Here is a 12,254-nt window from a genome sequence, read left to right as displayed (position 1 = left end):
GATTAGACAAAGTCAGAAGTCTCTCAACACCAGGTTACAGTTCAACAGTTTAATTTGAAATCACAAGCTTCCAGAGTCTCGGGTGACTTCACCAGTTGTAGGAGCAGTGCTCCGAAAGCTTGTGTTTTCAGATAAACCTGTTGGACTATAACCTGGTGTTGTGATTTCTGACCTTGTTTTGTCCACTGCACCTCACTGTTTGAGGGAGACTTTTCATTTTAAGTCCACTAATAGCTAGTCAATTCTTATATTTGGTGAGGTTAGATGTATAGGTGGAAAAATAGTGGCCTTGCCACTTGTCATAGTTTACACCCACCCCTATTGTCAAAACTGTGTCCAGCAGGTGACTTTAAAATCCAGCCTAATGTATATTTCTACCCGTGTGTAGGCCAGTTAATCTCAAGTTAATGTACCTACCCTGAGACTGGAAATGGGAATGTTTGAGCATGATCTGTATTTGCTGTGGATTTAATTTGTTTTAAATGAAGTTTTACTGAATATATTGCTCTCCTAAATCAAGCAAATACATGACACCATAGTGTAGATGCTGGAAAACAGAACTGTTCATTCAAATTAATCTTACACAAAATTGCAAGCAGTTGAATCATTTCCATTTTATTCTTAGTACATCTTACCTTATGCTAATGAGAAGTATTTACCTGGCAGTTTTTGTGAGGTGTGTTTGCATTGCATAACTGCAATAAAAATCTGTGCATGATGACCCCAGAAAACCTTTTTTGCTAGTTACCAGAATTCTGTTTGGTGGATGTTATGAAAGTGAAGATTGAATCAGGAGTATTCCTAATAAATTCTTTTTAGTTTATTTTGTTATAATTGAGTTTTGGTCAGTAGTTGGTCATTTTTATGAAATAAGACAAACAACATGTTGTGACCAGCACTTTTTAGAAGAAATACCCCATTAAAGAAAGGAATAGCTCAAATGTATCACGTAACAGCTGGATATTTCTGGAGGAATCATTGTTCTTACTGGAGACTACCAAAAGTGAACATGTGGTCATTACAAATAATGTTATTTTAAGAAAACTGAACCTGGTAGAGAAAGAAGGAACTGTCTACACTAATGAAAGTGATATAAAATTGGACAGCATTTATGAAAGATGGCCAGTTTGCTTAACAAAATGTGATCAGCAGCTGATTAATTTGATTTGGTTTGTACATTCAGATGGCCATTTCTTTTAAATTGGCTTGTTTCTATGCCAATGAACTTAAATCAAAGGAAGTTCCTGTTATTTTTCAAATCCTTCTTTCTTGCAAAAGATGTTAAATGGTCAGGGAGTGGGGAAGAAATAGTGTTATTTTATAGGATCTACCATCTATTGAATTGTTTTAAAATATTGGTTGACTGAAATGTATAGATGTGTGTTAGAATTCCTATTTCTCATTCCAGTAGATTCTATTATTGCAATGGATGATGGCAGTGAATTTGAAGAGGGACAATATGGTGGATCAATATGAAACAACTTTAGAATGCTGCTTCTGTCCATCCTATATTTACTTTCAGATGAGGAATAGAGTGCTTCCCTTACAAACTTGTGCTGCTTATCTCAAATTTTCTTTGTTTTAAGTTTGTTGAAGGGAACACTTGTCTTTGTTTTATCTTTGGTGAAATTTATGTAACACAGTACAGGCAGTCAAGGATGTATTTAAATTATTCTATTTAAATTTCATTTTACCAGAGTCTCTGGAGTTACATCAACTGGACAGTGAAATGCAAGTGCGTGCATGTCAGAACCTGGCAAAAGGATTAACCTGGGGTCCATATGAAGGTTCGATAAACAGCAGTGACAAAAGTACCCTGGAAAGTGACAGTTCGGTAGGATGTAATTTTTGTGTACCATTGTTTATGTCATAAAGTTGGTACATTTATCTGGCAAGAAATTAATTTTGAAACTCTGAGCTTTCTATGCATAGAATTAGAACTGTGAATCTCTTTTATAAAGTATTTTCTTTATACTCCAATGGTTCTCCATAAGTTGACTCATTAACTCCAACAACTGTAAACTGCTGCCATTTGCTTCACATTGCCAACCATTGAATGTCTGATTGTACTACAGTCAATAAATTGTTGATGTCATCATCCTCTGAAGGTGCACAACATATTAGCATTTCCATTTTGCTTAAGATAAATTATTTTACTGTTTTATTTTGAGTTGAATTAATTTTTAGTTAATTAGTTTTCAACCTAGTTCCTATTGTCTGATGCATAGCCTATAGTTGCTTGTAATTTAGTACTCATTTGTCAGTCTCAAGGCACAGGAATTGTCAGCGTTAGTTAAAAAAGGTGTTTTTCTATGGCTGAGCTATTGTAGCAGTTTAAAGGAGAACATACGTTCAAAAAATACAATTGCAGCACTCAACACGGTGCAGCTATCTTTGTCATGACCAAATTTTGAGCAGTCTCTTTGACTGATGTTCTTAATTCTATAAAGTGTCTTCACATTTCCACTGGCCTCATGTCATATTGGTATATTTGAATTTATTTTTCTTGGCAAGTTTTTATGTAATATAAATTCAAAAGTTGGTTCAACCTGTCAAATGTAGTTTAAACTGAAATATATTTCTGTGCCAGAGTGGAACAATGTATTGCTCCATTTGAACAATTATAGTGTTGCAATCTCTCAAATAGAAGTCAAGATGCAGATAGCAATCCAGATTTCAAAAACAGGAACTTGATCCTTTGATGAGCAGGATGCTGCTAAATCACTTAGTAAAGTGATTGTCACAGCATTGGACATGAGCAGGAATGCTCTCAACCTGTAGAGGAATAAGATCTATTGCCCTGTTGATTAAAGGTGGATTTGAGAAGCACTGAAAACAATTCTAACTGAATTGGAAATACCTTTGGAAGTGTGATTGAAAATAGACACATTTTGTTGAAGCTTTCTGTGTTGCACTTATCATGATATTTCACAAGAATACAAATTCAAAAAGAGGGCTCTTTTGGCACTGTGGTAGTGTCCCTACCTCTGATTCAAGAGGCCTAGGTTCAACTCCCACCTGCTGCAGAAGGTGTAATAACAGAGTGGTTAGAAAATATCTACAAATTGAAAGGGAAGAGATTTATACTGCATGAGTAGAGAGTGCTGAACGGTTGGGCTCTGTGGCAATGTCTCAATCAATCAAAGTCCTCTTGCTAACCAATGAATATCATTATTCTTGCAAAATGTCTTGATGAGTGCAAGACATAAAACTTTGACAAAATGCATCTTTTATTAGCAAGACACAAGTTCAGTATCATCAAATGACGCTTGGACTAACCTTAACATTTTCAGGTTCGTAGAACTCTAATAAAACATATAACAACTCAACACTGAATAATGTATATAAATTTGATTCCACAATGACACAGCTTTGAAAAAAACATGGGAGATGCAAGCTAATTAGTTATTTGAGAAGATGACCAAACAGGTAGATGAAAGTAAACCAGTTGATGTGGTGTATATGGATTTCAGCAAGCATTCGATAAGGTTCCCCACAGGAGGGTATTGTAAAAAATGCAGAGGAATGGGATTGTGGGAGATATAGCAGTTTGGATCAGTAGTTGGTTTGGTGAAAGAAGACTGAGGGTGGTGATTGATGGGAAATGTTCATCCTGGAGTCCAGTTACTACTGGTGTATCGCAAGGGTCGGTGTTGGGTCCACTGCTGTTCATGATTTTTATAAATGAACTGGCTGAGGGCGCAGAAGGGTGGGTTAGTAAATTCGCAGGTGACACTAAGGTCGGTGGAGTTGTGGATAGTGACAAAGGATGTTGTAGATTACAGAGAGACATAGAAAAGCTGCAGAGCTAGGCTGACAGGTGGCAAATGGAGTTTAATGCAGACAAATGTGAGGTGCTTCACTTTGGTTGGAGTAAGAGGAATGCAAAGTACTGGGCTAATGATAAGATTCTTGGTAGTGTAGATGAGCAGAGAGATCTCAGTGTCCATGTACATTGATCGTTGAAAGTTGCCACCCAGGTTGACAGAGTTGTTAAAAAGGCATACAGTGTTTTAGCTTTTATTAATCGAGGGATTGAGTTCCGGAACCATGAGGTTATGCTGCAGCTGTACAAAACTCTGGTGTGGCCACACGTGGAGTATTGGATCCAGTTCTGGTCACTGCATTATAAGAAGGATGTGGAAAGGGTGCAGATGAGATTTACTAGGATGTTGCCTGGTATGGAGGAAAGGCTGAGGGACTGGAGGCTGTTTTCGTTAGAGAGAAAAAGGTTGAGAGGTGACTTAATAGAGACATATAAGATAATCAGAGGGTTAGATGGAGAGCCTTTTTTCAAGTAGGGTGACGGCGAGCACGAGGGGGCATAGCTTTAAATTGAGGGGTGATAAATATAGGACAGATGTCAGAGGTAGTTTCTTTACTCAGCGAGTAGTAAGGATATGGAATGCTTTTCCTGCAATGGTAGTAGATTCACCAACTTTAAGTACATTTAAGTCGTCATTGGACAAGCATATGGACGTACATGGTATAGTGTAGGTTATATGGGCTTCAGATTGGTATGACAGGTCAGCGCAACATCGAGGGCCGAAGGGCCTGTACTGCGCTGTAATGTTCTATGTTCTATGTTTAATTGAGATGTCGCAATAATGAAGGATGCACCATTTAGTTAGTGGTAACTGTTTATTTCACACCGAATGCTCAAGACACAGCTCCCGGTTTGTTTTACAAATAAAAGAAATTGTATACACATTACAGTTGTTTCAACTTAGCTTAAATGGGGTTTGTGCCTTAGTTTAATGACTTAATCACTTGGAGTTAATCCTCCTGATTTGAATTTTAACAAAACTTGGAAATTAACTGTCAGTCATTATGTAACTTACATTTTTGGTGACAATGCATCAATCAATCAGAGTCTACTTGCCAAATAATCAGCAGTCTCTTCTCATACAGTATAAAATGCTGTTCCTCTTTACATTGGTATTCAAATGGTATTCTGATGAGTGTAAAATGCAAAGCTTTTGACAAAATACATCATTTTTCTTCAATGCTTGAGTTCGCTACTACCAAATCATTGCTTCTGCAATCTGGAGAGAACATGTCCAATTTACATAACTGCTTCTCAATACAATTCCTCCAATCCCTCGAACATTTTTGTTGCCCTCGCTTGTGTTAGCTACAATATATTTTCTGTATTCTACATAGTATTCCATGTGCAATTACACCAACGCTATAAAATAGGCAGGATTACTTCATTATTTCAGCTCTATATTGATGTGGGGGACAATGCTAAATTTCAAAAGGACGCTGGGAGATTGGTGGAGTGCGTGAAATGTGTAATTCAATGCAGAGAAACATAGTAATGCATTTTGGTATAAAGAACATTGAGAGATAGTATAAAATAAAGAGTACTGGTCTAAAGGATGTTCATGCACAGATTCACTCCGTTGTATTTGTGTGCAAGACATTCAAGGTGGCATAACAGATGAAGAGCACAAATATTAAAGCATATGGTGTTATAGGAGCACAAAGTACAAGAGCAGGGAGATTGTATTGAACCTCTATAGTATAGAAACTGGAGGGCATCAAGACTATACAACCATTTCACAAGTTCATGGCTGATCTGTGACTCAATTCTATATTATCAACCTGTTGTCCCATATCCCTCATGGTCTCTGGATATGCTCCTCTTATATCTTGAAAACATCAATTAAATTACTTTTTAATCTCTAAATTCCAGAGGATGCAATACCAGTTTGACCTTTTAGAGTACCGATATCATTCTTGTAAATCTATAGTACATTCCTTCAAAACTATTATCTATTATCTTCCTAAAATGTGATGTCCAGAACCGCTCTCTCTTGAATTCTGGTTCTTTAATGACCAAAGTTCCATTTGCCCTTTTGATTATTTTCTATTTTTGTTAATGACATTTTCATGATGCCTGCACCTGGATTCAAGTAATCTTGGACTTCAATACTTTCATTACTTCCTTGTAAATCTGTGCCCCCTCATTCTTGAAAGTACTGTGTTCTGCTTTTTACAGATCTGGAGTAGGTGATGTCACATTCATCCTACACTGAAATTTACTTTTCATAGTTTCAGCCATTCATTTATCTATCAATGTATCTTCATAATATTTGCTTCCATTTACACTGTATATAGTGCCACCCAACATTTGTTGTCAGCAAACTTGGAACTGTAGCTTTTTATTCATCAATTGATACCCCAATTGTTATTGTTATTGCAGATTGCTATGAATCAGGCTCCCTATCCATATTCCTGAACTCTGTCTCTTGCCTCTCAACCCATTTCCAACCGAGGTCAATAATTTGTATTAAATGCCATGAGCTTCAACTTCAGCAAATAATTTCTTCTGAGGAAATTTATCAGATATCTGCTGGAAGCCTATATCAATAATATCCACAGACATTCCCCTAACTTTTATTTTAGTCAACTCTTCAAACATTGAAACATTTGTCAGGCATCATCTACCATATGGACACAGGTGATCAGTAACTATGCTGGTAGCAATGCAAATAGTGTCACATCATATCAATGTAATACACTGCCGTGCCCTTTTCTTATCAAATAAGTTAACTCCCTTCTATGTTAAAAACCCTGGCAAGAAAAGCTTAATTAACATTTGTGCTGCTTGTGTCCGAACTGTTGTCATGTTCTCATCTGATCCTGTTTTCAGTGGCTCCATTCAATTCCTGGATTTTCTTTACTGTTGAGAAAAGAAAATAATCATTTATCTTGTCATTTTACAGATCAGTTACCAAAAGGCCATAAGAGGAACAAAATTCGACCATTGAGTCTGCTCCATCACTCAATCTTAACCCCATTCTCCTGCCTTCTCCCTGTAACCCTTGATCCTCTTTACTAATCAAGGAGCTATCTTTCTCTGCCTTAAGTACACTCAGGGCTTGGCCTCCACAGTCTTCTGTGTGAATCTTCTACAGATTCACCATTGTTGGTCTGAAGAAATTTGTCTCACTTCATTTCTAGAAGTTAACTATTCATTCTGAGCTTGTGTCCTCAGGTCCTAGCTCTTCTAGTAGAAACATCTTATGTATGTCCACACTATACTTTCAGTATTCCATACATTCAATGAAATTGAATCCTTATCCTTCTAAACTCCATCGAGTACAGACCCAGAGTTCCCAACCACTCCTCATGGGAAGCCCTTCAGTCATAGCATCATTCTTATAACCTCCTCCAAGGCCAGTGCATCCTTCTTTAAATTCCAGGCCCAAAATTCCTCACGATATTCCAAATGCAGTCTGACCAGAGCTTTAGACATCCTCAGTATTATGTCCCTGCTCTTCTATTTTCGTACTCTTGAAATGAATGCTCACATTCCACATGTAAACACACTCCTCAGTAAATCTTGTTCGAATTGGTTTCTAAAAGTTTCTTAATTTCCAGTATTGCAAAGTTTAAGCATTCAAAAATGTTTACCATAGGTCCAATCATCAAACCACTATTATTTTGAATCAACTTTTATTATTCCAGTGAAATACTGAAACCAATAATCTTAGCATTTTTATTATTCTTAATCTGAGTGATTTCCCCCCCTCTTTCTCCCCTGAAAACAACAATCAATCATTACGCATGTGACACTTTAGATTAGATTAGACTTACAGTGTGGAAACAGGTCCTTCGGCCCAACAAGTCCACACCGACCCGCCGAAGCGCAACCCACCCATACCCCTACATTTACCCCTTACCTAACACTACGGGCAATTTAGCTTGGCCAATTCACCTGACCCGCACATCTTTGGACTGTGGGAGGAAACCGGAGCACCCGGAGGAAACCCACGCAGACACGGGGAGAACGTGCAAACTCCACACAGTCAGTCGCCTGAGTCGGGAATTGAACCCGGGTCTACAGGCGCTGTGAGGCAGCAGTGCTAACCACTGTGCCACCGTGCCGCCCACTTCTTTGAATTTACTTTATTAACAGATAGTTACTTGACCTTCATTCTATAGATTTGATGCTGTGCAGGAACAGGTCATTCTATGCCAGCAGAAACTTTTAACAATTAGCAGTAACAATCCATTTTTTATGTCTGGTCATTTTCCCTTCTCCAGATCTCTACGTCACCTTCCACCACATCTCAAGAGTCTCGAACTAAATTTCATCGATAAGAAATTACTCTTAATTTATCATGTTGTCTTTAAGCTTTGTACCATCAAGCTAACATTCACAAAATTGATAGAATTTTTTTCTTAATTTCAAATCTGATACCATAATCAACAAAATTGTGCATTTTTAAATTAAGAAAAACACAAATTTGCATACTTTGTAATCTCTTAGTTCAAAAGTACTAGGGACAAAAAGTTCAGAAATGGTTCCATTTTTTGGAAAGAAAAGTTGCTTAGAATGTATTTATATTTGGTCACCAGATATGAGGTGACTGGATGGCAGCAGTGAAATATTTTGAGGGGTGAGAGTGACCTTGAAAATGTCCAGATAGTAGCAAGATGTTATTTACGGTGGAGGAGGAAGCCAAATTTGTAGAAAATTATTGTCTTTTTCTAAGTTTTAAAGTGCATATTGATTTTGTGCGATGCCTTCAGTATGGATCTGTCATGGAAGTTTTATCTTCAATGTAATTTTACTGCATAATAGAACTTGTTTCCATAAAATCGGAATATGTCTTTATTGACAATTTTGCAGCTTGGGAGAAAATTTAAGTAATTGAGCTAGTGAATTAAGACAGAATAAAAGGAAAATCGTATGGTGAGTTGGACATTTAACCCCTGAGAAAGAAGACACACTGTAAACCATATACATGGTTTCCTTGGAGCCACTCTATGATATAATATTTCTTTTCTGTACATAATTCATCTTAACCAACGTGACATTTTTAAAACTCTGAAATGTTCACAAATTCTAGTTTCTTTGTTGTTTTTCAAAGTGAACGATGTTTAAGCTAGGGAATGAAGATCTTCCAATTTTTATATGCATTGCTCCCATCGAACACCTCAGATCAATTGTAGCATAACTAGGTGCAGAGTAAAATTCCCTTAACTTTTACCAAGAACCCTGTTTTTTTTAATATACTTCAATGATGTGACATTGTTTTCCGACATGAACTGTTGATTGTAAATAAGTGATATCTTAGGGACAAGTTAGTGCTGTAACTAAATTGCAACAAAATATTTCTGGGCGAGAAAAGAGAGAGATCTCATAAGTGTTCCTTCTATAATTGCAAACACTATTAGAATAAGTTGCAGTTTGATAGACATTCTGTTCAATGTGGAACTGTGGAACCTATCTATTCTAATGACCTAAGAAATGAGAAATTGTAGTCAGTGCTCTGCATTGGAATAAAAATGTGTTCATTAAGATGAGCGATGCTGGCTGTGGGAAACTGAACATTTTCAATTTTGGACAGCCAATGTTGGCATCAAGAATTCCTGTCAGAGATAGTATGACTAAGTACAAAATGCAGCATTCCCAACCTTTCAAGGTCACTGTTTCAAAAATGTGTTTCAGTCCTAAACCTCATTAAAGTGCCCTACCTACCCCACTATAGAAATGTGCCTCTTTGTCCATATTAGTGTATCTCGTGATCTTGAATTCAGAACCAGAGAACTTTTAACTCTGATCTGGATTTCAATTCCAGTCCAAAAGGTAATGAGCCAACAACTAACTCACTGTGTTATTCAGGTTTATATTTTATGTCTACAGCATAATTGCTTCTTATTTGTGAGCATTAGTTTTCACCTTTTTTGCAGATAACTCAGTACTAATAAGTGCTTTACCTGTTACGATTCCATTTATGTTTGTTTATATTAATTAAATTTGCAGTCACATTGTGGGCAGTATGGAAAAGTGGGATAAATTTTACACTTCAAATGAAAACATTAAACAGCTATATGGTAATATTTATTGAATATGAAAAATGTCAAACTATTATTCATCTTATATGATTTGGAAGCATTTTAATGTAAGTTCTAGTCAAATTAATATTTCCAATAAGAAAAGAATTTGTTAAGCTGGTAATTAATGTGTAGCCCACACTTAAGTTTGAGAATATAACATGGTTATTTTTTTTAAATCTATATTTCTGAGTTCATTAAATGTCCTGTTCATCATCTCCTTGAATTAAATGCAGATTAACCCTTATCTCTCTAGTCTGTGCTTTATCTCCCTCAGGCGCCATGCTTCTGGGAGGCTTTTGGTACACCAAGTCAAAAATGATTGATTTCTGGCTGATACACATTCATTTCCAAGATTTTAATGTCTATCTACATATTTGTTAAGTTCCGGTGGTGTGCTTATCTTTCTTTTATATAATAAGCAGCAGTATTTTTCAGTCATTGAGAATGTGTCTCAATTAATACTCATCAATTGGTTGATTAATAATGATGCACAAATCTTTTGAAGGTTCTTATTAACTTAACATACCTTTCCAATGCAGGGTTGATATTTGAAGAGAGTCATATCCCATTTTGATCAAAACATAAATTTCAAGCTCTAAAATCACACAAGATTCAAACATAACATAATTATCAAAGTGTTTCTGATGCTATGTTATAACAGTGATGACATATGAAAAGAATTTCATTAGCTGAAAAGTACTTTGGAGCATTGTAAGGACATGAAATGAGCAATATAGATTCAAGTTCTTTCATTTGCTCCTTTCACACACTCAAACTTGTTCTGATCCTACAGAGCCTGTTTTTACTGGACCCCTACAAAATATTATGTTAAAATATGGCTTATAAGATTGCCTTTTTTGGAAGACCATTTTTAATACGGTAAATTATTGACTTTAAAAGTCATATCAGCTGTTCTGTTAACTAACACCCTGTAGTCTATCTGCTGAAGGTAGCCCTTCAATGGATTTTTATTCTGGCACAATTGTTACAGCAAGTCAAAGCTACAAGAATTTCCAGTCACAGTTTAATTCTACAGTGCTAAAATATTCTTTCAAACCATCTTTCCTGCTTGGTCGGAATTCCTCTCAGTCATAACAGGTCCTGTTAATCTATATACAAACCCTTATCAGCTACTTGAAAGTTTCCAAACTATCACTGCAAAATCGTTGGGTCAAGGGCAAGAGTCAATAGGCCTGTGTAGCCACAGAGAAAGAAATGAGCTGCTTAGGAACAAAACAAGCTTTGATACATTGGTCTGTTGGATTATAAAAGAACTTAAAAAAGTTTCACTTTTGGAAGAGATATTTTTAAGGTCATTAATGACCTCAATGACTCTCTAATAAAATTAATAAAATGTATTTTCTTTTATCAAAGTTAACAGCTGAGTAAAACCTACAGCTTTCAAATGCTAAAAGTAAGGTTTGATTAACTAAAACTGCTTGTTAAATGCTTCATTTTGTGATCCCCAAAGAACTGAAGGATATTTGTGTATTACAGTGAATATTTCTTCAATTTAGTGAAGTAAAACATATTGCCAAATTCTCATTGCAGTCAATGCAGACTATTTTAGATATTTGAATTATAAATGTAGCAAGTGGAAAATTTAAGTCCAATCAGGCTGAAACTGGGATATTAAGAACTTCATTGGCTGCACATTTAGACATTCATTATACTTTTCATTAAAAGTTTGTGTTTAAACGTGTTATCTGTTTTGTTGTCAACACAATATCCTACATATCCAAAAATTGCATTTTCGTGGTGTGTCTTGTTTTGAGACTTCTTAATTCACTTCAGCAGCAGCCACCATTCAGAGTGGCTCTGCTGATCATCTTTCACATCACTCTGGCAATCCCATGTCCTCGGGCTACCTGCCGTCACTAACTGGACATGTTTCTTGAATAGGCTTCTTGATTGGCTTCATCCTGGAAAATCACTCCTGATGGCCTGGCCTTCACATCTTGGGTTATAACCCAGAAGTGAGCCACAGTTCAAGCTTATGACACAAATGCAAAAATTCAGCCCTTGATCACTAACAACTTCCAAATACAGGAATCATCCTTGCATTGGAATATAAATCAATTAAGACAATATATTCTGTAGATATATCTAACCTAGCCAATGATTAACTTCCCAGCCTGTTGCCAGTAATGACTAAAGTGATGGAAGAATAAAATTGAGAGGCTTGGATAGAGTAAATAGACAAAGTCTTCTCCCTGGCTTGGGGGAGTTCAGAACTTTTTCACGCAGAGGATGGTGCGTGTATGGAACGAGCTGCCAGAGGAAGTGGGGGAGGCTGGTACAACTGCAGCATTTAAAAAGCATCTGAAATGGACAGGTTTAGAGGGATATGAGCCAAGTGCTGGCAAATGGGATTAGATTAATTTAGGATATCAGGTCAG

At 36.5% G+C, this 12,254-nt stretch overlaps 1 protein-coding gene across 3 annotated transcripts in view; it reads left to right on the top strand.

Annotated features, from left to right (window-relative positions):
* The window catches only part of zfpm1 (zinc finger protein, FOG family member 1), a 269,811-nt gene that overhangs the window by 205,957 nt on the left and 51,600 nt on the right, over positions 1-12,254 (top strand). For all 3 annotated transcript variants that reach the window (XM_060838057.1, XM_060838058.1, XM_060838056.1), the window contains exon 4: positions 1,698-1,834. In XM_060838057.1, the coding sequence (XP_060694040.1) occupies positions 1,698-1,834 (137 nt within the window). The remainder of the gene's footprint in view (positions 1-1,697; positions 1,835-12,254) is intronic.

The sequence above is a fragment of the Hemiscyllium ocellatum genome, chromosome 17, assembly GCF_020745735.1.
Source record: "Hemiscyllium ocellatum isolate sHemOce1 chromosome 17, sHemOce1.pat.X.cur, whole genome shotgun sequence".
NCBI classification, from domain to species: Eukaryota; Metazoa; Chordata; class Chondrichthyes; order Orectolobiformes; family Hemiscylliidae; genus Hemiscyllium; species Hemiscyllium ocellatum.
Note: the sequence above shows the minus strand (reverse complement) of the source record. Positions and strands in the feature narration are given on the sequence as shown.